Source organism: Microcaecilia unicolor, chromosome 1 (assembly GCF_901765095.1).
Source record: "Microcaecilia unicolor chromosome 1, aMicUni1.1, whole genome shotgun sequence".
Classification (NCBI taxonomy): Eukaryota; Metazoa; Chordata; class Amphibia; order Gymnophiona; family Siphonopidae; genus Microcaecilia; species Microcaecilia unicolor.
The window spans coordinates 303,972,007-303,997,436 of NC_044031.1; the positions used below are offsets into that span (position 1 = coordinate 303,972,007).

The 25,430-nt window shown below is 43.6% G+C and overlaps 1 protein-coding gene across 1 annotated transcript in view; it reads right to left on the bottom strand.

Annotated features, from left to right (window-relative positions):
* The window catches only part of MEI1 (meiotic double-stranded break formation protein 1), a 669,052-nt gene that overhangs the window by 90,168 nt on the left and 553,454 nt on the right, over window positions 1-25,430 (bottom strand). Inside the window, exon 24 of the mRNA XM_030213469.1 lies at window positions 7,946-8,056. Within this exon, the coding sequence (XP_030069329.1) occupies window positions 7,946-8,056 (111 nt within the window). The remainder of the gene's footprint in view (window positions 1-7,945; window positions 8,057-25,430) is intronic.

Genomic DNA, 25,430 nt, shown 5'->3' on the forward strand with positions numbered 1-25,430 from the left:
GCCAATTTAGGGCGTATCCAAGGCAGACTATTTGGATAACCCACCGTTTGGCGGTTATAAGGGGCCATCTTACGTGAAAAAACTTCAGCCTCCCCCCAACTAGCAAGTCATCCAGGAAGGACACATTGACAGCAGCTATGCTCTGCTGGAGCCAGTCAAAACCTCGTACCTTGCTTTGACTGGGGAGCAGCAGGGCCTTAGGCGCATGCTGTTGATGAGAACGAGCGCACTGGGGTTGAGCCTGAGCAGGCTGGTGAGAGTAGGTGGCGTACCTATGTCTCTGGGAGTAGTAGGCACCCCCAGAACTCCTAGATGAGGCTGATATAGAAGGTGTCCTTCTCTCCAAAAACTTTATCCCCCCAGCATGGGGCATCCGCCAAACTCTGCTAAACCGCAGGTTCTAAGTCAGAAACACGCAACCATGAGACACTGCACATTGCTATACTCTGGGCAGAAATTCTGGATTCTGGCAGGCTAGTGAACCGGACAGGGTGGGGCTCCTCCCTGGTATTGCTGAACAATCAGTTCCCCTGAAGACGCCATTAGTTTGGCGAAACATGGCCCATGTAGGGAATTGAAATTGCTGAACTGGCTGAACTGTGACCATTTTGGTCTTATATTTTGCACGGAGGGATTTTTTGTAAAAAGCATTGCAGTGGACAAGAACTCGGCAGGAAAAAAATTTTTTCCAGCACAGTCCTACTTAAGCTAAGTAACTGCTATTTATATACTTCTTGAACATCAAGTTTATTATTTATATGAACTTTACCAATCTATTGAACAATATTAATAGGATGGAGGTAGGATGTGCCATGATGTAAGGGTGGTGTTCTTGCCAAGCTTGGATTATCAAGTCCACAGCAATACACCAAAAACTGAGCACAATACATATATATATAAAAAATATTACACATATATGAATAATGAGAGTTATAATTTATGTTTAAATTAGTTTTGAAGGTTTCTGTTACATTTATTAATTTCAGAAATTCTGGATGCCACATCAAAAGTGTCATAGGTGCCCCTGGCGAAGAATTACAACATGCCTTCTGCTCCTTGGCCAACTGGCATACTGACTTGGCCAAATGGCATACTGACTCGATTGGAGAGAGTCAGTCAAGTCTAGCAATTTTTGCACCGAGTCCTGCAAGTACACACTCATAAAGAGCTGGTAAGATTGTATACAGGACACAAGCATTGAGGCCTTTCTATTCTATTCTATTGGAGACTTGTATACCGCCTATTTTCCAAAGGGATTCACAGTGGTTTGAAGTGCAAGAGGATCTCAACAGTAGAGGGATGTTAACATCATGGAACGATAAGCATTAAGGTGAACAGAGGATGGAGTACATAAGAAATCCGATCATTTAACACAGGCCTGTTGTCAAACAGGTAGGTCTTCAAAATCTTCCTGAAGGAGAGATAGGAAAATGAGTGTCTTAGATCTGATGGTAGCGTGTTCCAAAGTCTTGTCCCAGTGAAAGGGAAAGAATTTTCTATCATGGTCTTGAGGCGAATACCCTTCAGAGAGGGAAAACCCAGTTTTAGTGTCTTCAGAAAGTCTAAATTCCTGTTTGGGGATGGTACATCAAGCAGTTCACCTAGCCCTCTGGGTTCAGACCAAATACAGATTTAAAGATTAAGCAGACTACTTTATAGTTAATATGCTGATTGATTGGCAGTCAGTGTAGGTTTTGTCTATGAGATGACACAGTATTGCGGCAGCCCAGACCATAGACTAGCCAAATGGCGGTGTTTTGTAGTAGTTGTAAACGGCTGTGTAATTTACTCGCAATTCAAAGGTATAACGAATTGTAGTAGTCTAGTTGTGGTAGCAGAACTGCTTGGACTAAAATTCTGAAGTCCTCTTGTTGGAAACATGATCTTATTGCTCTTAGTTGTCTGAGTTTGAAGAAGAATCTTTTACTGAGGGCATTAATGTGCCTATCCAAACATAGTCTAGAGTCAAGGATTACTCCTAGTACCCCTGGATGAACTTCTATTGTTAGTGTTTCACCTGTAGTCAGTGTTATCGAAATTGCTGGGAGACTATCTGTATCTCCAAACTAAAGTATTTTTTTCATTTTTTGTTTGTTTAGCTTCAGGAAATAATTTGTAGCCCACCCCCATCTAAAACAGAGATGTGGTGTCTGATGGGAGTCTAAGGTGTCCTCAAACGTTTCCAATGCTGGGCATAGAAAGAAGATATTGTCTGCATATGATAGCATAGAGATCCTGTTGGTTGATACATGATGTCCTAGAGAGCTCAGATATATATTAAATAGGGAAGGGGAGAATGGTGGGCCCCGGGGTACACTGCTTCCAGGGCACCAACTTGAGGATTTTCCATTTTTATCCTTGACGTGGTATGATCTATTCTTTAGGAATGAATCAAACTAACACAGCATGTTTCCAGTTATACCTATCTTGTTTAGTAGAAAAAGAAGTGTTGAGTAGTTCACGGCATCGAATGCTGCTGAATGTCGAATTGCAATAGTATGACCTGTTGATATTTGCTCAGAAATTGTCTGACCTTGGTGGTAAGAATGAGGAGTAAAGTTTCTGTACTGTGCTGAGACCCGAAACCATGTTGTGTTTTATGTAGAATGTTGAAGGATTCTAAGAAAGTCTGAAGCTGTTCGTTTACCAAGAATTCTAAGAGCTTATCCATCCATGGTAACTTGTGACTGGATGGTAGTTATCTACTTTGCATAGGTTTGCTCCTAAAGATTTTGGTAACGGTGTCAATATAATTTCAGACAGAGACTCAGGGTAGTAGCCTGTTAGCAAAATTCTATTTGTGAAGTCGGTCAACCAGTTCAGAATTTGTGGTGGAATATTGGTTAGTAGATATGATAGGCAAACATCCAAGCAGCATTGTTTTTTTTGAGGGTTTAGTTAGGGTCTTCCTGACTGTAGTAGAAGCGATTTCTTCGAACTTTTCCCATATTCTGTCTGCGAGGATGTCATTTTTCTGACTGTTTGGAATTAATCCTACCAGATAGTCCAAATTGATTTTTTTCACCTTGTTGTGCCAGTTCTTCTGCGCTTGGCTGTGGTATCTCAGGGATCGCCAGGATTGGGTTTGTGTTAGTGAGGTCTTTGAAGAATTTAAAGAAGGTTTTTGAGGAGTTACTAGAGTTTCTTATTTCTTGACTGAAGAAAGTCTTTTTTGCCTCAGCTATCTGGTTTTTGTAAGTTTTGATTTCTCTCCTCCAGGCAATGTAGGTTCAGTTGACTCTAGATTTTCTCCAGGCTCGTTCTAGCCATCTACACAAACATTTGGTGTTTGAGAGTGTCTCATTATACCATAGTTTTTCCCCTTTATTGTGTTTTTTTAGCTTCAAAGGCACCATATCATCTAAGGTCTTACGGATTGTGTTTTCCCACATTTTCAGCTCATTGTAATTAGAGTCTTGAAGCAACTTGAGGGAGACTGCATTCCAGAAACTTTGCAGGTCTACTCTTCTCCTATTAACTCTAGCTTGGACATTACTATTCGTGTGTTTATGTTGTGTGATAAGTTTTAGATAAAATGAGAGAAAGTAATCATCCAACCATATCAGAGGTTTCCAGTGTAGATGATCTAGCAACATAAGATTGGTGTCTTTTGAGTAGGCTACGAAGTCTAATTTGTGACCCTTTTGATGTGTGGATGACATGGGGTTTGGAACTAGGTTTAAGGATGTTCAGTACACCTGTGTTGGAGGAGTTGTCTAGATGTAGGTTTAGGTCCCCCAGCAATAGTAGTTCTGTAAACCGAGTTGAGTAGTATGTGATTCTTCCAAATAATCTTTGCCAGATGTTTTGCCAGTATTTGGGAGGTCTATAGATCAGCATCAGCCCTACTGTACCCTTGTGACATATATTTGTGCATTGGCACATCATAATTTCAAGATTGTTATCACGATAGCTGTCTACAAGGTTAATGCCAAAGAAAGATTTGTAAACCAAAGCAAGACCCTCTCCTTTCCTTTCTTGCCTTAGGTAGTGTATGGCTTTGTAACCTGCTGGGCAAATAGCTAGGATATAAGGCGAGTTGAGATTGGGGATCCATGTCTCAGTTATGAAAACCAGATTTGGAACTAAGTCAGCTATGATATCTTTATTTGGGCCTTCCCGCAGACTGATCTGGCGTTGAAGAATACACATTCTGTAATTAAATTAGGGAAGGGGAGAGTGATCTTTGACCCACCTGTGGGGGATCTTGACTAGGTTCTGATTTCCTAGTCGTTTGTTTTTCTGGCTAACCCCAACATGTACTAGTCTCGCTCTTGGACATGTGAGCATTCAGTTAATCAGGTTCTCAGGGTTTCGTGTGTGCATGTTGTTTTTTGGGTCCTTTTGGCTAGTTGGTGATTATGGGGATAGAGGAAAGGTTGTTAGCACTAATCTCCACCTCGGGTGGTCCCAACCGGCCTCCTAAACCCAGAATCAGAATCAGATAAAGCCAGCGTATTTTGGTTAAAAACCTGCATTTGGCAGTCATTGCAGTGAAAAAAGGAAAGGAAACTTGCAGTTTAGAGTGAAGACTGGGATGGCTTGCAAGGCGGAGGCAAGCAGGAAGGGGACTGGAGCTGAAGACTACCAGGGTAAAGACAGACAAGCAGGGACAGAACCAAAGCTGAAGGCTTGCAAGGCAGAGACAAGCAGGAAGGGGACTGGAGCTAGCAAGGCAGACTAGGCAGGACACAAAACTAACAAACAGGGAAGAACAGAAACAGAAGTGCACACCAGCACCTTAAGCAGAAGTGCCCACAGGCACAGAGTGTCAGGTTCTCGAGGCAGAACCGGAATTCGTGAGCCCTTGGACCACTGCCGAGGAGTGGCAGGGGCAGGCAGGACCACCCTGGAACTGGATACAAGGTAGAGTAGGACTGGAACTCTGGACTGGATTTGCAACTGAGGCAGGCAAATAGAACAGGCAGGACAGGAACAGCTTCACCTGCGCTTGACCACCGTTCCTCAGGAGTTGAGCCCCTGAGTGCTGGCAGCCGGCAGGACTTGCAGAGGAACTGAAGACCCAGAGGACCCACCCTGGGTCTAGGATACACGAGGGAGGCTTGGCACATAACTAGACTAGGACTGAAAGCTGCTACGCAGCCACTAAGCAAGAAACACAAGACAGACTAACCAGACAGGATGTGCACAAAGACTTGGCAGGAGCAGGGGCTAGGATATACATACAAGCTTGGCAAAGCAGAGGTTAGGAGGCACATACAAGCTTGGCAGAGGCAGGGGTCAGGAAACACATACAAGCTTGGCAGAAACGGGGTTCAGGATATACCCTAGCTAGGCAGAAGCAGGATTCAGAATATACACTCAGGATATACACTAGCTAGGCAGAAGCAGGATTCAGGATATACACTAGCTAGGCAGAAGCATGGTTCAGGATATACACTAGCTAAGCAGAAGCAGGGTTCAGGAAATACACTAGCTAGGTGGAAGCAGGATTCAGGATATACACTCAGGAAACTAGCAGAGTCTTGGGGCAGGCAGCAGACAGAGAGAATATACCAGGAACTAGCAGAGTCTTGGGGCAGGCAGCAGACAGAGAGAATATACCAGGAACTAGTAGAGTCTTGGGGCAGGCAGCAGACAGAGAGAATAAACCAGGAAAAAGCAGAGCAATGGCTGAAGCTTCAGTAGCTCCAAGCACAAATGGGCAAAAGAAGGACTAGAAGTCCATAGACACAATAAGCAGCAAGGGCAAGAGCCCACACAGAAGGACTAGCAGTCCACAGACACAATAAGCAAATGGGCAAGAGCCCAGAGAAAGGCTATGTAGCAGCGCAACAGTACACTGACTAACCTGATGGCCTTTTGGCAATGCAAAGGCCCTGAATGCCAGTACAGCACTTCCTTATAAAGGCTCTCACTGATGATCAGGGGCGTATCTGCGTGGGGCCACAGGGGCCTGGGCCCCCGCAGATTTCGCCCTGGCCCCCCTCCCCGCCGTCAACCCTCCCCCGCTGCTTACTTTTGCTGGCGCCGAGGTCCGACCCGCAATCTCCGTTTTTCGTCTTCCTCCGTGGCCATGCTTCCAGGAAGTAATGCTGCAGTGCTGATTCGTTGAATCCAGTTCGGCGTCTGACGTCAGACGTCAGACGTCGAACTGGATTCAACGAATCAGCACTGCAGCGTTACTTCCTGGAAGCATGGCCACGGAGGAAGACGAAAAACGGAGATTGCGGGTCGGACCTCGGCGCCAGCAAAAGTAAGCAGCGGGGGAGGGTTGACGGCGGGGAGGGGGTGGAGAGAGGCGGCGGCGGCGGCGGGGGGGGGGGGGGGAGGGAGGCAAAAATGTGCCCCCCCTCTCTGGCTGTGGCCCCCCCTACCGCCGGATTCCAGATACGCCCCTGCTGATGATGTCACCTACAGCAGGACAGAAGCAGAGAACATACTGTCACCAAAGAGAGGCCTGAAACACATAGGAAGAGCACACAGGAAGGACAAACAGGAGCCATCTTGGAAGCTGGAACAGAACAGGCAGAAGCCATCTTAGATGCTGGCCAGGCAGCAGCCACCCCAGAAGCTGCACTTCGAGGGATCAGGTGAGCAAAAGAGGAGTCACGACCATGGACGTGACACAGAGACAAGAACAAGGCAGAAGTGCACACAGCACACGGACTGACCTGTGGACCTTTGGCATTGCAAAGGCCCTGAATGAAAGTCAACCTCTTCCTTATAAACAGGACAGAGACAGGAAATACACATAACCCAAAGTGAGGCTTGAAACACAGAGGAAGTGGAAACCCTACAGGACAGAAACAGGAAATACACACTGAACAACGGAGTGAGGCTTGGAACACACAGGAAGTAGAAACCCTATACTCTGAACACCAAAGTTAGGCTTGGAACACACAGGACAAACACAACAATGCAGATAGAAGCCAGCCCATGAGCTGACCAGCAGAAATAAGGTGAGTTAAAAGAGGGATCACACAATCGTGACAGTTGGTCTGATTGCTAGAGTGCTTGAAGCCACTGCAAACTGGAGTGGACATGGACAGAAAAATCTCCACAGCCAAATCAAACAAAGCGATGGTGCCTGAAAAAAGGGGCAAGGCACCAGAAAAAGACAAGGGAAAAACCTGATCGGTCAAGGCCTAAGCGCTGCCTACAGACACGGAAAATGAAGGAAACTTAAAAATTACAACTAGGAATATATGGATATATGGGCACACCGAAATAAAGCAGAAAAACAAGCTGAAAGGCACCAAAAAAGTTCTTTTTTGGACTCAATGTAAAGAGACGCCACATAAGCAGCTTCTCCTGGCAGCGGTAGAAAAATAACTGCGGAAACTGCTCTCTTGTGGTGGGCAGAAAGGCACTCGAGCATGCGCAGTAGAGCACCTCTTGTGCTCCACAAAGCTCTGTTTAATCTTGTTAGAAATTTCGGACCAGGCAACATGGGATAGCATTATCCAATTGTGAGAATTATGATCTGCTTGTCCTCGGAGAAATAAAATACACATTTTAAAATATTCCTGTGTTCTCCATAGGACCTATGTATTAACAGTGTAGTTGGTCCAAGACAGGGAAGGGGAATCATGAGAAGGCAGGCTTTTAACTACAACTAAATTTAATATGATATAATGTGAATGTTAAATTCAGCTCCTGCTCAGTGAATTTTAGCACACAGCATGCCGATGACTAATAAGGTAATTGGCATGCTATGTACCTGTTTCACATATAGAAACAGTATGCCAATCTACACCACCTACTAAGTTCTACAGTCTCTTCCTCTCCTAGATGCAGGCATCTGAAAATTTAAAGCACTCACTTTTGTACTAAACAGCATGCATTATCTTGGGTTCCAGGGTCTTTGTACTAAATATTAACAAGTTTATTAATATTTAGTACATAGGCTCCAATGGGTCCTCCTTTGCTTTTTATACCATCCCATCTTTCCTTCTTCACAACAAATGGCTCATCATATTACCTCTCTTCTGACTGTCTAGAGTGGTCTGGTGCAGAGTGCAGTACAGGAAGTTAAAGGAAGGCTGAAGGATCTTTACATTCAAAGGCTTGCATTTTCCAATCAAATTACTGACTGTAAAACAAAATGGGGGTGGGGGTGGGAGAGAGATCACGTTGCAGCAAAATAAATATATGAGACTATACATAAACAAGTTGAAAAATGCAATACTGGCAACAGTACACAGATAAGGCATGTTATGTGGAGGGGCATTTTCGAAAGGACGTCCAAATCTGAATTTGGACGTCCTCACAAAGACGTCCAAAATCAGGTAGGTATAATTGAAAAATAGTATAGACGTCTTTAGACATTCGAAAATCGCAGTGCAAAACGTCCAAATCAGAGGCATCCAAAGTAAAGTAAAAAGGATGTCTTTCTCGCAGGACTGCCGAAAGACGTCCATCTTACAGAACCACCGAAGGACGTCCATAAGGCAAATGTTGCCAACTACAAACATTCACTGTACTTGCGGGAGATTCAGGTACTGCAAATGTAAGGAACGTTTATATTTTACATTGTATATATGAAAACGTTCGCATACTTGATAATGATCCATATAAGACTCCACATGTATGAACAAGTAATCATCCATATAAGGCCCCACATGTGTGAAGACGGTCCATGCACATGATGGACGTCCTTGCATGATGGTCGTCCACGTGCCAACCGACCATATATGGGCTAGGACGTCCATGGACGTCCACGTGCTGACCATCCATATATGGAATGGGCGTCCATATATGGAGCTGTGCCTGTGACAACGTCCATATGTTTTGGATGTACATATAAGGCAATGCACGTTTTACAACGTTTATTCATTGAGAAACATGGCACTGCGACGGAAGCCTAACTATACTCTAGGAGAAAGTCTGTGCCTAGTTCAGCTGTGCCTGAGGCATAGACAGTGCCTGTTTATGCACCACCACCATCTGCTCCCAAGGACTGTCTGCATTAGAGCGTGGACTCTAATAAGGGACACATTGGAAAGGAATGCCCCCCCAGCACTGGGCATGGGCTATCAGGTCCCCCTCATGTAGCACCACATATAACAGCTCCCTCAGCAATGTAAGCACTAACTGTAGTCTGCATTCAAGTGTAATCAGTGATATGTGCACATGCACATCCATTAATAGAATCAATGTACTAGAAAGGAAAACCATTCCCACATCCCTGCAATACTGCATAGAAACGGTACTCTCTGTCCTCATGTCCACCTCAATGACATCACCTGTACCAATGTAATGTCATCGTCGCCCTTGCTCTCCCCTCCCATCCATGTCCAGCGATTCTCCTCTCTCCCCTGCCCTCCCCTCCCATCCATTTCCAGCGATTCTCCTCTTTTCCATGTCCAGCGATTCTCCTTTCTCCCCTGCCCTCCCATCCATGTTCAGCAATTCTCCTCTCTCTCCTGCTCTCCCCTCCCATCCATGTCCAGCAATTCTCCTCTCTCCCCTACCCTCCCCTTCCATCCATGTCCAGGGATTCTCCTCTTTTCCATGTCCAGCGATTCTCCTCTCTCCCCTGCCCTCCTCTCCCATCCATGTCCAGGGATTCTCCTCTTTTCCATGTCCAGCGATTCTCCTCTCTCCCCTGCCCTCCCTCCATGTCCAGCGATTCTCCTCTCTCCCCTGCCCTTCCCCTCCCATCCATGTCCAGCAATTCTCCTCTCTCCCCTGCCCTCCCCTCCCATCCATGTCTAGCATTTCTCTCTTCCCTACCCTCCGCTCCCATCCATGCCCAGCGATTCTCCTCTCTCCCCTGCCCTCCCCTCTCCCATGTCCAGCCATTCTTCTTCCAGCCCATCCACCTCCCAGCCCGTCCTCCTTCTCCACTGCCTGCCAGCATCGGACTCAGCAGCGTGAACGGTGCAGGAAGCGATTGAAAGAGGTTGTCAGCGTCGGAGCTTCCCTCTGCGAGACCCGCCTATGCGGAAACAGGAAGTTGAAACAACATAGGCGGGACTCGCAGAGGGAAGCTCCGACGCTGACAACCTCTTTCAATCGCTGCCTGCACCGTTCGCGCCGTTCCATGCCCAGTGATTCTCCTCTCTCCCCTGCCATCCCCTCCCATTCATGTCCAGCGATTCTCCTCTCCCCTCCCATTCCCTCCATCCATGTCCAGCGATTCTCCTCTCTCCCTTGCTGTCCCCTCCCAGCCATATCCAGGGATTCTCCTCTCTCCCCTGGCCTCCCATCCATGTCCAGCGATTCTCCTCTTTTCCATGTCCAGCGATTCTCCTCTCTCCCCTGCCCTCGCATTCATGTCCAGCAATTCTCCTCTCTCCCTTGCTGTCTCCTCCCATCCATATCCAGCGATTCTCCTCTCTCCCCTGCCCTCCCATCCATGCCCAGCGATTCTCCTCTTTTCCATGTCCAGCGATTCTCCTCTCTCCCCTGCCCTCTCATCCATGTCCAGCGATTCTCCTCTCTCCCTTGCTCTCCCCTCCCATCCATGTCCAGCGATTCTCCTCTCTCCCCTGCCCTCCCCTCCCATCCAGTCCAGCGATTCTCCTCTTTTCCATGTCCAGCGATTCTCCTCTCTCCCCTGCCCTCCCATCCATATCCAGCAATTCTCCTCTCTCCCCTGCCCTCCTCTCCCATCCATGTCCAGCGATTCTCCTCTCTCTCCTGCCCTCCCCTCCCATCCATGACTAGCAATTCTCTCTTCCTTGCCCTCCCCTCCCATCCATATCCAGCAATTCTCCTCTCTCCCCACCCCTCCTCTCCCATCCATGTCCAGCAATTCTCCTCTCTCCCCTGCCCTCCCATCCATGTCCAGCGATTCTCCTCTTTTCCATGTCCAGCGATTCTCCTCTCTCCCCTGCCCTCCCCTCCATGTCCAGCAATTCTCCTCTCTCCCCTGCCCTCCCCTTCCATCCATGTCCAGCAATTCTCTCTTCCCTGCCCTTCCCTCCCATCCATGTCCAGGGATTCTCCTCTTTTCCATGTCCAGCGATTCTCCTCTCTCCCCTGCCCTCCCCTCCCATCCATGTCCAGCAATTCTCCTCTCTCTCCTGCCCTCCCCTCCCCTCCATGTCTAGCAAATCTCTCTTCCCTGCCCTCCGCTCCCATCCATGCCCAGCAATTCTCCTCACTCCCCTGCCCTCCCCTCTCCCATGTCCAGCGATTCTTCTTCCAGCCCATCCTCCCCCCAGTCCGTCCTCCTTCTCCACTGCCTGCCAGCGTAGGACTCAGCAGCGTGAACGGTGCAGGCAGCGATTGAAAGAGGTTGTCAGCGTCGGAGCTTCCCTCTGCAAGTCCCGCCTATGCGGAAACAGGAAGTTGAAACCACATAGGCGGGACTTGCAGAGGGAAGCTCTGACGCTGACAACCTCTTTCAATCGCTGCCTGCACCGTTCGCGCTGCTGAGTCTTAAAAAAAAAAGTAAGTAGGGGACTGAAAGGAAATGCAGGACTCGCCAGGGGGGTTGCCGGGGGGGGGGGGGGGGGGGGGCAAAAAAAGATGCCGGTACGCCGTACTGTTGTGTACTGGCACAAAAAAAAAGCACTGGTTGTTGTTCCATAACTATGGAGGATTGTAGGACTGTGTTCAATAATGTGTAAAAGACATTCAGTGCATATATGCTTCCCTCTCCCCACCCTCACCAACCTTGCGAATGGGTGGGCACTTCATAAAAGGGGACTGGGGTTCACCACATAAAGAAGTATGGAACCTACTGAGGAGACACATGGGGTGCAAAGCGTGAGAAAAGCTACCAGATGTGGATACCTGTGAACCTGGTGAAAATAGAGGTAAGATTTGAATCCAGAGAACATACAAAGAATGGGGAGCCCTTGATCATGAGGATGCACACATCCATTCTCAGGGCCTCTTCCCCTCCCCTCCCCCTCCCCCACCCCCACCCCACAGGCAGCCACAACTGAGTGTGTCCAATAGAGAGCAAGACATCTGTATAATAAATTGGGTAAAAACAATCATCACTATCAGAGTCCAGTGTATTAGAGTCCACTGTTGTCTCTTGCAATCCTCTTGACCAGCTAGTGCTGTAACCTGTCCTGCAAGAGGCAAGAAGTTTTTGTTTAGCACCTACATAGCAGAAAGGGAAGAGGTGGCTGAGAGGTATGAGCTTACCTTGAACTTTGTGAAGCTCCCGGCCGCTGGGTGATTCAGAAATGCAGCCCTCTGCTGGCCGGGGTCTCACTTGCCAGTCTCCTCAGAGTTCCCTTGGCTCACAAGCCAAGCTAATTGCAATTGGCCAGGCAAACTGCTCAGCCACAGACAGTTCCAACCAAAGCAGTTCAAACAACTTGTGGTAAATCGCTGGGAACTCCAGCAAAAACAGCACAGAAGCAAACACTTCAAAGCAAGGGGGTTTCCTTTATCTTCCCCCCACCCCTTCAGGGTAACTCCAGTAAGCACAGCACAGAAACAAACAGTTCAAAACAAAAGGGGTTTCCTTTATCTTCTTCTCCTGAGGGTATTCTTCAACTAAGCCCTCTTGTCTTGAGGCTCCCTGGCCCCAGAACTGTCTGTAAAGACACATGCCCTTCCTGCTCTCTACGCAGCCTCACTGGCCCCCAGACTCTTGAGCAGGACTTCAGCTAATCTCCTAATCACTTGCAAGCACCCACCTCTATATCTGGTGCTCCTGCCTTACTCAGGGTGACTGCTCAGGCATGCCTTCCTTTGGCTGGAAATCCTCTCCTGTCCAGTCCAGTGTGCCCCGGTCACCCGTCTGATCCAAGGGCCGTGACCCCTCGCACTCTCCTGGAACTTCAACTAGGATTCTCCAGCCTTCCCATATATGCAAATGAGACAGTCATCAAAATGCAAATTCAATTTATTAGACTATACTGCAGTCTTGTGGAACCCACCTTTCCAGCTGTTAGTCATCTAGCACAAGTTCTCTCACTGAGCCCATCTACTGTGGGGAACCTGGGTCTCAGTGTCTAACAGCCACCACCCCTGGATAGGACTTTCTTCACTCACATTGACCTTACAGTCCTATCCTCCACCCCACAGCTGTTAGCTCATTTTACATCAGTCAAAAGTCCCTCAACAACATGGCCTGGTTCACAAGTCCATCCACAACCCGGTCTGGTAAGTATCTTCTTAGACTTTTAGAGTTTCCTTCTCACTCTCTCTTCCATCTTCCCGGTACTTCTTTTCCAGCAGGTTTTCCAGGCTCTCATCTCGTTCCCCCTGCTTCCCCTAGCTCCTCAGGAGGTACTGTTTATATAGGGCTACTACTAGCCCACCACACCCTTTCTGGCCCCCCCCCCCCTCCTAGTTCTGGAAGAGTCCAGAGCCTTCTGGGTGTCCTTCTCTTAACAGGCCTTAGCGGGAGATCCCCCTGCTGGCCTCTTCAGGGCATTACCCTGATGTCCCTTTTCCTAGTGCTGGTAGGAGAGCGCCATCTAGCGGCCTCCTCAGGGTAGGGCAGTCCTGTGTTTATCACATCTTGTGGTGCAAGAAATTGCCAAAAGGAACACCAATCTGTTTGCTCCGAGGGGCCAGAGCCTGGCTGCTTCAACTAAAGAGAGAGAATGGGGGGCAGTGAGGGACCGCATCAGACACAGCAAGCAGCACCTGGAGGGTAGAGAATAGAGAGTTGGTCAGATGTAGAAAATGCAGAGTATATGCTAAGCTGCCAGCTAACACCCAGCCTGAAATGTTTCCAAAGGAAAGGTATACAGCCCACACACCAGTTATCTTTCAAGAATTGGCCAAAAGGTGTACACATAAGCATACAGTGGCAAAAACAAGGTTTACTATAACTGAAGCTAAAATGCTTACAAATGCCACCCCATAATCTAAAGAAAAACATCTAAAGTGCAAGCACAGAGAAAGATGTTTTAAAGAGGCACCAATGGTTTGGAATGCAAACTTCCAAACCGAAAGAGCAGCTGGGGCGTTTATCATTTCCACCCATAATCGAAATTAGGACGTGCAAAACACAGAGCAGCTGGGGACGTCCATCATTCCTACCTATAATTGAAATTAGGACGAACAAATTGGCAGAGCACCTGGGGACATTTATGGATTTTGCCCATAATCGAAATTAGGATGTCCATCCTGCTCTTATTTCGATGTTTTTGGAGCAGTATTTAAACATCCTTCTCAGTATTTTTGAAATTTTGGATCCCATTGTCAGAATGGCACCAAAACAGACACCCACTCGCAAGGGTAATTTCACTGTGTCCTCTGCACTCCTTCCACAGTTTACCCACCTGCCTGTGTAGCTCTCTTGCACATCAGTCTCTACAGTACACTGCACTCTTTAACTCCAGCTCTGTACCATCTACAATGACATCTGTGGGTTGCCTGCCAATGCCATTCCTCACCATTTGTTTCCTGGGTCTTCACATGTGGGACTCACGTATATGAATGCTGCAAAACAAAACTGGGTATTTTGACCAACACACTTCCTCCACTTTTGCTATGCAGGTGATGACACCAGTCAGACGCAGACGCTGATCTTAGTGGCCACCAGCCCCAGCACACTGAAGGGCAGATAGAGCAGCAAACCAGTGCGCCTGGAGGTGTGCCTGCATAGGGAACCAGGCACACAGACAAAAGTAACAGGGCACTGAACAACTCTCAACTTTCTCTCCAAACTATTCCAAAGGTAACAGGGCACTGAACAACTCTCAACTTTCTCTCCAAACAACTATTCCTCCGCTCTCCAACTCCACAAAATTGCTAATGGGTCTAAAGACAACTTACCTCTTACTCTAGACGCTTTTATATGAGGTCTAACTATGGACGTCCATGTTCCCGCCAAGGCGAAAGCATTTCGCTATCTGTTATACGGTGGAGACGTCCATCTCATAACGCCACCCAAAACACGTCCTTTTGCTCGGGACGTCTTTTTGGCTCGGTTTTGATTATTGGATTTGGACGTCTTTCTTTAACAAGGATGTCCATGTGCCCTTTATGTCGCTTTTTGGACGTCTTTCTCTTTCGAAAATGAGCCTGATAGTGTTTTTATGGAGAAATGGCAACTCAGATATTTGGAACAAACACATGGAGGGAAGAGAAATGAAAAAAAATTAGAGGACATTGAAAAAGAATTCTTAAATGAGAAGTAACACAATGACAGAGAGAAACCATAAGCGAAGACCAAGAATAAGTAGAGACAGAGAATAGAAAACTACAGACACAAAGGTTGGAAAATTGTTGTAGCAAAGTTTTTTGTGCTAGCTGGGCAGATTCAAGGTTGGGGAGTAGCTGGTATTTTGCCCTTCTCCTCCAGCCCTATGATCACCAGGATATATAAGTTATTTTACTGGAGGGATAAGGGGGAACAGGAAGGAGTTGTGGCTTGTGATGCCATAGTCTGAAAGGTTTCCTAAAAATTGCTCCTCTGACAACTTTGTAATGGAGAGGACCTATAGTCAAGTTTCAAACTGAAGTGCCGATGATCAGAAGCCTTGTACTGTTTCAAACAGTGCTCTAAAAATAGCGCTGGAACAGCATGGGGCTATAATGCCCCTATGATCAGAACTAATAGCATGCAAATTTAGGCATGCTATTATCTCTGATCCTAGGGACACAATTCTCCCACACTAGTTTGACAGGTCCCTTCAAAAGCCCTGACCCGTCAAATGCAGGAGATGGAGGTCTGTGGGACCCTCTGAACCTTAGCCATCCCTTCAGACCTGGTGGCCTATTGCCCCCCCCCCCAACAGGTCCACCTGACCTCCAGCCCCCCTAACCCATCAAAGCCCCCCCCCCCCAAAAAAAGCTCTGGTGGCCCAGTGGGCTACAAACCTAAACCCCTCCATCTGCTGGACTAGTGGCCCCCTCTCCTCTGTACCTCCGTGATGGAGGAGGGAATAGCACACTCCCTCCTCTTCTAGCTCTGCCTTCAAAATGGTGGCACCCTGCCCTGCCCAATGCATCTTTACATGGTGGGGCTTCCCTACCATATAAAGGAGTTTCTCCTTTATATGGTAGGGAAGCCCCACCCACTGCAGATGCACTGGGCAGGGCACAGCACCACCATTTTGAAGGCAGAGCTGGAAGAGGAGGGAGTGTGCTACTCCCTCCTCCAATACAGAGGAATGGAAGGGGGAGAGGGGGCTGCTAGACCACCAGGTGTGGGGGGAGGTTTGGGTTTGCGACTCACTGGGCCACCAGGGCTGTTTTTTAGGTGTAAGGGGGGTTAGCCCTTGTACCCTTGTGTCGGGGGGGGGGGAGGGTCAATGATCAGCCCCCATATCATTGGTTTGGGGTGGCAACTAGGCCACTAGGGCTGAAGGGATGGCGAAAATCTGGGGGAGTCCCACAGACCTCCATCTCCTGCGTTTGACATGTCCAGGCTTTCGACAGCGCTGACCTGTCAAACTTTACTCCTATGAACAGAGCTAATAGCATGCCTAAATTTGCATACTATTAGCTCTGATCATAGGGGCGTTATAGCCCCTTGCTGTTCCAGCACCTTTTTAGAGTACTGTTTGGAAACTCTCTTATATGGTAGGGAAGCCCCACCCGGCGCATCCTAGGATGCACTGGGCAGGGCAGGGCACCGCAATTTTGAAGGCGATGTTGAAAGAGGAGGGAGTGTACTATTCCCTCCTCCATCGCGGAGGTATGGGGGGAGAGGTGGCCGCTAGACCACCAGGTGTGTTGGGGGGGGGGGGGGGTTGCATTTGCGGCCTACTGGGCCACAAGAACCTTTTTGAGGGGTGTCAGGGAGACCGGAGGTCCTTCTTTCTTTTTTTCTTTCATTCATTATTTATTTTGTTCTTTCGTTTGTTTGTTTGTTCTTTCATTCATTGCTTTGATTTTTCTTTCATTCATTCTTTTGTTCTGCTTTTTTATTTCATTCTCTAGTTCGTACTATCCTTCGTTCTTTCATTCATTTGTTCTTTGTTTCCCTCATTTGTTCTTTGTTGGCTCTTTCTTTCATTTCTTTTGTTCTTTCTTTCATTTTTTCTTCTTTCGCTCATTCATTCTTTGGATATTTTGTTCTTTCAATCTTTCAATTGTTCTTTTTTGTTTCGATCTCTTTCATTCTTTATTTCTTTTTCATTCTTTTGTTTTTTCTTTCTTTCATTCTTTTCTTTCATACTTTTGTTTGTTCTTCTGATTATTATTAATATCGCTCTTTCCTTCTTTCATTCATTTGTTTGTTTTTTCATTCTTCCTTGTTTTCTTTCGTTTCTTTTTTTGTTCTTTTGCTCGTTCTTTCAATCATTTTTGTTTATTTTTCATTCTTTCACTTGTTCTTTCTTTCTTTAGTTCTTTCAGTTTTCTTTTATTCTTTCGTTCTTTCTTTTGTTCATTCTTTTTTATTTCATTCTTTCATTTGTTCTTTGCATCTTTAATTCTTTCTTACATTCTTATGTTTTTTCTTTAGTTTGTTCTATCATTCCGTTTTTCAAACTTTCCTTTTTTCTTTTGTTCTTTCATTTGTTATTTTATTCTTCTTTTGCTATTTCATTCATTCTTTCATTATTTTATTTTTTTCATTCATTCTTTTCTCCCATTCTTTTCTTTTGTTCCTTATTTCTTTTGTTCTATCATTCATTCTTTGTTCTTTTTTCTTTCATTAGTTCTTTCTCTCTATCTTTCTATCTTTCTTTCAGTCGATCTTTCTTTTGTTTTTTTCTTTCTTTCCTTTCTCTCGCGTTCATTCTTTCATTCATTTGTTCTCTCTCATTTGTTCTTTCCTTCATTGTTTTGTTCATTCGTTCATTCATTCATTCATTCTTTCTCTCATTCATTCATTTGTTCTTTTATTCATTCTTTCATTTTTTGTTCTTTCATTGGCTCTTTCTTTCGTCATTTCTTTTGTTCTTTATTTTTTCATTCTTTCTTTAGTTCTTTCTTTTGTATTTTTATTTGTTCTTATTTAGGTCTTTCAATTTTTGTTCTTTCATTTTTCTTTTTTTCATTCTTTCTTTGTTTCATTCTATCTTTCGCCTAGTTCTTTCTTTCATTCTTTTGCTTTTTTCTCCTGTTTTTCTTTCTTTCTGTTTTTCATTATTTCTTTCATTCTTGTTCAGTTTTCATTCTTTCTCTCATTTGTTCTTTCTTTCAATTTTCTTCCTTTCTTTTTCTTTTTTCATTCATTCGTTTGTCCTTTCATTCTTTATTTGTATTCTTTCTTTTGTTCTTTCATTCATTATTCTTGTTCTTTCTTTTGCTTTTTCTTTCATTCCTTCATTTGTTCTTTCTTCATTTTGTCCTCTTGTTCTTTCTTTCATTTGTTTTTTCGCTGTTTTATTCATTTTTTCATTCATTTGATCATTCTTTTTTATTTCTCTTTGTCTTTTGTTTTCATGTTCTTTCTATCTCATTTCTTTTTTCATTCTTTCACTTGTTCTTTCGTTCATTCTTTCCTTCTTTCATACTTTTATTCTTTCTTTGGTTCTTTCATTTTTCTTTTATTCATTCTGTATTTTATTTCATTCTTTTATTCATTCTTTCACTCTGTCTTTTGATCTTTCTATTTTTCTTTCTTTCGTTATTTTGTTCTTTTGTTTGTTCTTTCATTAATTTTTTTTTTATTCGCTCTATCATTTCTTCTTTCATATTTTCTTTGTTCTTTCTTTCATTCTTTCTTTTGTTCATTATTTGTTTCATTCTATCTTTCTTTTGTTCTTTCTTTCATTCTTTTAATTTTCCATTCTTTCATTTTTCCATTCTTTCTTCCTTTTATTGTTCTGTTATTCTTTTTCAATCTTTCTTTTGTTCCTTTCTTTCTATTTTTTCATTCTTTCATTCATTCTTTTGCTCATTCTTTCATTCTTTTTTCATTTTTCTTCCTTCCTTTTGTTTTCTTTTCTTCATTTCTTTTTTTTTTTTGTTCCTTTGCTTGTTCTCTCATTATTTCTTAATTGTGTTCATTCTTTGGCTCATTTTTTTCTTTCTTTGGCTCATTTTTTCTTTCAGTCTTTCGTTCATTCATTCTTTTTTATTCTTTCTTTTGTTTGTTCTACCATTCTGTCATTCAATTTTTCATTCTTTTATTTTCTTCATTTTTATTTCATTTTTAATTCATTCTTTTCATTTTTTCTTTCTATAGTTCTTTCATTATTTCTTTCATTATTATGTAATTTCTTCTTTTTTCATTCTTTTATTTGCTCTTTCTTTCATTCTTTTGATCTTTTGTTCTTTCATTGGCTCCTCTTTCTTTTGTTGTTCTTTGTTCATTTGTTCTTTCTTTCTTTTGTTCCTTCTTGTTTTTTTACTTTAGTGCATAGGCGCCCGGTATAAGAGGCTTGGGGAGGCTAAGCCTCCCCAGCCGGCAGCCACAAGTTCTCAACAACAGGAGCAGGATGGATCAGCTGTTTCTCCGTCTTTATTCTTCTCCGTTCCGTTCTCCTCCTCCAACCAGTCCCGACTCCTCTCTCTTCTTTGCAGTGCTGCCTGCGCCCCGTTTCTCCTTGTTCCCTCCCCCAAGTAGGTGTTAGCCACAGTGATTTTTGCACTTGGCAGCTGCTAAGCTTTTGTCCTCTTGAACTTTTTTTTTTAAACCGGTAAAATCCATAAGATCTTTGAAATGTTATCACACGACAGCATTTATTGACTGTTTCATTGCAGCTCTACAATGTTGATATAAGTCTCTGATAACCAACAGCACTAGTAAATTTTAAGGCTGGCGCTTTTCGTTTCATGATGCTACAGTTTGCAACCAGGCACTGGGTTGTTATACAGAAACGACCCTTAAGCCGCTGCTATCTCTAAGGCAGCTCTGGGGTGTACCCCTGACAGCAGGCGCACGCTCTCAGCCAATCAACGGCCTAGACAAGTCGGGTCGCCCAATCACCAAAATTAATCATTATCACCAAAATTAATTATTTATTCTGCTCGCGCGCTTCCCGGGCCTCGCCTCCTCGTGGTCAGTGCAGATCACGTGACGTCGGTGGCTCGCGCGAGAAGCAAGTTAGGGCTCATGTCATGTCAGATGCAGAGTTTCTTTTTCGAATGTTCAGGTGTCTTCCTCCTACAGAGGATAAAAGGCATGTGGGTGGCTGGCAGGTCATGTTTTTCCCTACTAAAATTTCCCACGCAGAAACTTTCCAAATTTTTGTGTCTGATGGTAAGGGGTCTAGTAACTTTGGATGATCAAGGGGTTCATAAATGTTTACCTGGTAGCAGACAGTAAAAACGTGTAAAGGTCTACCCCGAAGAGCCTCTGGAGATTAGACGAAGGAAGTGCCAGTGCTTTAAATACAACAAATTACTAGATCAGAGTCGGATCAGAGATAGGCTTACAGAGATTGAAAAAAACCAGGAAGGCAGAGATGTGGAGTTGACACCCAGGTTCATTATTTAAAGAGAATAACCAGTATGAAGCGAAAGTTGTTAAGTATGCTGAAAGAAAGGGCACAAGGCATTACTGGTACAAACTTGCAGAATCAAGTTGTTTTAAGTGCTGCAGTTGGCCGTAAAACTTCTCGTGTCTCCACCGGTCTCTTGTGTGAGTCAAGTGAATGGCGGTTGCTCATGACAACTAAGCTAAGCGGCCCCCATTGGAAAATTGAATTTGCACTCTCTTTCCTCCCTCATCTCACTATTTCCTTCCACCACAATCTCGCTGTGTCTCCCACTGTTTATTCCAGCCCCAACTCACCCAGCTATATAAATTCAAAAGAAAATTGTGGCACGCAGCGCACATTGAGAGGTAAGTGCTGACTCTGAGGCAGGTTTTAAGTCAAAATAAAAAAAATTTATATTTTGTTTCATGCAGATCTCAGCCCATTTAGTTATGTTTAAACAAAAGAGTCTCTTTTGTTTAAACATAACTAATGGGCTATAAGCCCCTAATGCAGTCCATTGGTTTTCTTATATTTTGTTTGTGATAATAACTTACAGTATACTGTGCCAAAATTAAAATTTTAAAACTTATCAATGTATCTCTATCTGGTCATTAATAAAAGGAGCTCATTTTTGTGAATACTATCTACCCAGTGTGGCTGTCTGATACTAGTGTTCCCAGACCTAAATTGTGGCACGCCGTACTTGGATTTCAGGAGAGGTGCTGTCTCTGAGGCAGGTTTTATATTATAAGTCAAAATAAAAAAAATAAATATTTTGTTTCATGCAGATCTCTTTTGTTTAAACATAACTAAATGGGCTATAAGCCCCTAATGCAGTCCATTGGTTTTCTTATATTTTGTTTGTGATGACTTTTACTTTTACTTATTTTTTTTCTGTGTGTTGTCAGACAATTATGGATGTAAGGCCCGCCCGTGGTCCCACCGATAACCCCGCCCCTTTAGCCTCCCCAAATATTTGGGCCACCGACCGCCTATGCTTTAGTGCTTTCTTTTATACTTTCGTTTGTTCATTCTTTTGTTCTTATTTTGTTCTTTCATTCATTCTTTAGCTCTTTATTTCACTCTTTTGGCTTTTCTTTTATTCTTTCATTCTTCCTTTCTTTTGTTTTTCATTCTTTCTTCCTTTTTGTTCTTTCATTCTTTTTTCATTCATTCTCTTGTTCTTTCCTTTAGTCTTTCTTTCATATTTTTTCCTTCTTTTGTTTCTTTTTTCATTATTTCACACATTCTTTCACTATTTCTTTCTTTTGTTCATTCTTTAGTTTGTTCTTTTTTCTCTCATTCGTTCGTTCTTTCTTTTTTCATTCTTTCTTTTGTTACTTTGTGAAAGAAAGCACAAAACAACAAAAGACTAACCAGCTTATACTCGAAAGAGAAAAACGCCTATATTTCGACCCAAATCGGGAGATGGGCGTTTTTCTCGCAAAGGCACCCAAATCGGTATAATCAAAAGCCGATTTTGGGTGTTTCCAACTGCACTCCATCGCGGAAACGAATAAAGTTGACGGGGGCGTGTCGGAGGCGTGGTAGAGGCGGGACCAGGGTGTGGTTATCAGCCGAGGAGAGATGGGCGTCTGTAGCTGATAATCGGAAAAAAAAGCGTTTTTACCGCGATTTTGGGTCACTTTTTTTGGACCCTTTTTTTTCACAAACAAGTCCCAAAAAAGTGCCCCAACTGCCCAGATGACCACTGGAGGGAATCGGGGATGACCTCCCCGGACTCCCCCAGTGCTCACTAACCCTCTCCCACCAAAAAACCCCCACTTTAAAAACGTTTTTTCCAACCTGTATGCCAGCCTCAAATGCCGTACCCACCTCCATGACAGCAGAATGTGTTTGATCCTGTCACAGCCTTTCCCTTCTTCTTTCATTTGTTCATTCTTTCCTCTGTTTTCTTTCTCTCTTTCTTTCAATCATACTTTCGTTCTTTGATCTTTTTATTGTCCTTCATTCTTTCCTTTTTTTCTTTCTTTATTTCATTCTTTCATTCTTTGGTTCATTTTTTCTTTCATTCCTTTTTTCATTCTTTCTTTTGTTCATTCTATCGATCTTTCCTTATTTTGTTTTTTTTCTTCATTATTTATTTCATTCTTTCATTGTTCTGTCATTCATTCTTTCATTTTTCTCTTTCTTTTGTTTTTCTTGCTTTCTTTCATTCTTTTGTTCATTTATTTTTTATTTTGTTCTTTCTTTTGTTCTTTCATTCATTTTCTTCTTTTGTTCATTCTTTCTCTATTGTTCTTTCTTTCTTTCTTTCTTTCATTCTTTTGCTCTTTCTTTCATTTTTCTTATGTTCTCTCATTCATTCTTTGATTTTCTTTTTTCATTCATGCATTCTTTCTTTCATTCTTTGTTTTGTTCTTTCTTGAGTAGAGAGATGTGGTAGCCGTGTTAGTCCACTTCTAAAGCCAGTCAATAGAAATAGAATAAAATAAAACATAGAAAAGAAAATAAGATGATACCTTTTTTATTGGACTAACTTAATACATTTTTGATTAGCTTTCGAAGGTAGCCCTTCTTCATCAGATCAGAAATAAGCATCCTTCAAACAGAAAGGATACAACCCCAAAATAATCTCCAAGAATAATGCCTCCTCCCTCAAAACACCCAGGGAAAATCTGCTACAATACAAGGAAAATAAAGCCACAGACAGAACCCCCCTTATAGTGACATACAACCCAGAGCTGGAAAAACTGAGGAAAATCATAAGAGATCTGCAGCCACTACTCCAGCAGGATCAATTACTGAAAGAGATATTCCCATCCCCACCAGTGCTGGCCTTCTGACAGCCACCCAATTTATAACACAAGTCAGTGAGAAGCAAGCGCTCAACAGAGACCCAAAAAGAAGAGAATGGCACATATTCTTGCAATATATCCAGCTGCAAACTATGCCAAAACATTTCACAAGACCCCACAGTCATTTACAAAGGAAAAATATTCAACATAAAGGAATCCTTCACATGCTCATCTTCCAATGTAGTATATGTCATCCAGTGTAAAAAATGTGATGAAGGGTGCTATATTGGAGAAACAAGCCAGATGCTGAAGAAGAGATTTAATTTACATAGACATCATATGAAAAATGCCAGTGCCAATCAAGATGTTACCTCTGTGGGACAGCACTTTACAAAACCAGAACACTGTACTAATGATTTTATAGTGAGAATACTTAAAGGAAACTTTAAAACAATACAGGAACACAAGACCATTGAAGTCAAAATGATTAAATATTTTGACACCCACCAGACAGGACTTAACAAAGATCTGTGTTTTCTAGCCCATTATAAACCATGAAATTTCACTGCTTTGTCACCCTCTGATCACCATGCATTTCTTCTCCCTGTCCCCCATCCTCTCAGCCCTCTCTGTTTCTCACCCAGGCCACCCCTCCCTCATCCTTTCAGACTGTCACTGAAATACTTTGATGTTTCACTTGTATCTGATGTTACTTATCAAAATTTGCTTATTTCTGATCTGACAAAGAAGGGCTACCTTCGAAAGCTAATCAATAAATGTATTAAGTTAGTCCAATAAAAAAGGTATCATCTTATTTTCTTTACTATGTTTTATTTTATTCTATTTCTATTGACTGGCTTTTGTTCTTTCTATAATTCATTCATTTGTTTTCTTTCATTTGTTCACTCTTTCATTCATGTGTTCTTTTGTTCATTCATTCTTTCTATCTTTCTTTCCCTCATTTGTTCTTTTCTTTCATTCATTCTTTCTTTGGTTCTCTTCTTCTTTCATAATCTCTTTCTTTCACTGTTTCTTTTGTTCTTTCTTCAGTTCTTTCTCTTGTAATTTCATTTGTTCTTTCATTCTGTATTTCATTTTTGTTCTTTCATTTGTTCTTTCTTTCAATCTTTTGTTCATTCATTTCTTTGGATCTTTTGTTCATTCATTCTTTGTTTTGTTCTCTTTCATTCTTTTTTCTTCTGTTTATCTGTCTTTCATTCTTTCTTTTTTGTTCTTTCCTTCATTCTTTTTTCCTTTTCTCTCTCATTCTTTCTTTCTTTTATGTTTCTTCCTCTCTTTCTTTTTTTCATTCTTTCATTGTTCATTCTTTTGTTCATTTTTTATTTTGTTCATTCTTTCATTTGTTTTCTTTTTTGGTTCTCTCTTTCCTTTCATTTGTTCTTTGATTCTTTGATTCTTTCATTCCTTCTTTCTTTTTTCTTCTTTCTTTGTGTCACGTCTGTGGCCGTGACCACCCTAATTCTTACCCTCTTTCTGGGAGTCAGTGGCTGTGCTGGCTTCTGCTTGTCTCTGTGTCTGTCTCTGTCTTAGTTTCTCTCTGGCTCTGTGCGCTGATTGCCCTACTGAACCTCACCTGTGTGGGCTATGCCTCTTCCAAGATGGCTTCCGCCTCCTCCTCTGTGCCAGTATCCAAGATGGCTCCTGCTGTTCCTTCCTGTGGGCTGACTTCTCTGTGTGTCAAGCCTCTGTTTGGATGCAAGGTGATTGCTGCAGCTGTGCCTCTGGTGTTGAGGGGCTTTATTAATCACTTAGAGACTACAGCCTTTGCCTTTGCATTTCGTCTAAGGGCCCTGGTATGTGGAGTGCTCTGTTCACTGCTACATTGTTTGCTCTGTGTGAGTTTCTATGTTTGACTAGCTAGCTTGGGCACAGCTTTGCTTGTTAGCCTGTGTATAGCTTTGCTAGTTCTCTGTGTATGTTTCTAGTGTATGACTTGTTAGCTTGGGCACAGGGCCGTGCCTAGGGTCTCTGGCGCCCCCCTGCAGACTATCAGTTGGCGCCCCCCCCCCCGGTGAAAATGATCATGCCCCCCCCCCGGTGAAAATGATTGCTCACCACTTGCTACACTGACAGGAATTGTCAGCAATATTCTTGGAAACAAATTGCTATACATTGCAAAATAAGATAGCAGATGTAAATTCTCAAAGTAGACATATTCCAAATGCTAAAATGAAAATAAAATGATTTTTTTCTACCTTTGTTGTCTGGTGACTTTCTTTTTCCGATCATGCTGGCCCAGTATTTGAGTCTGCTGCTATCTGTCCTCTTAACTCCATTTCCAGGGCTTCCTTTCCATTTATTTCTTTACTTTCCTCCTTTCTTCTTCATTTCTTGCTCTATATCCATTTCCAGCAATTTCTTCTCTCTCCCTGGGTCCTGTCCTCCCATCCATGTCCATCCTTGTCCCTCTCTGCCCTTCCCTCCTCCATCCATAGCC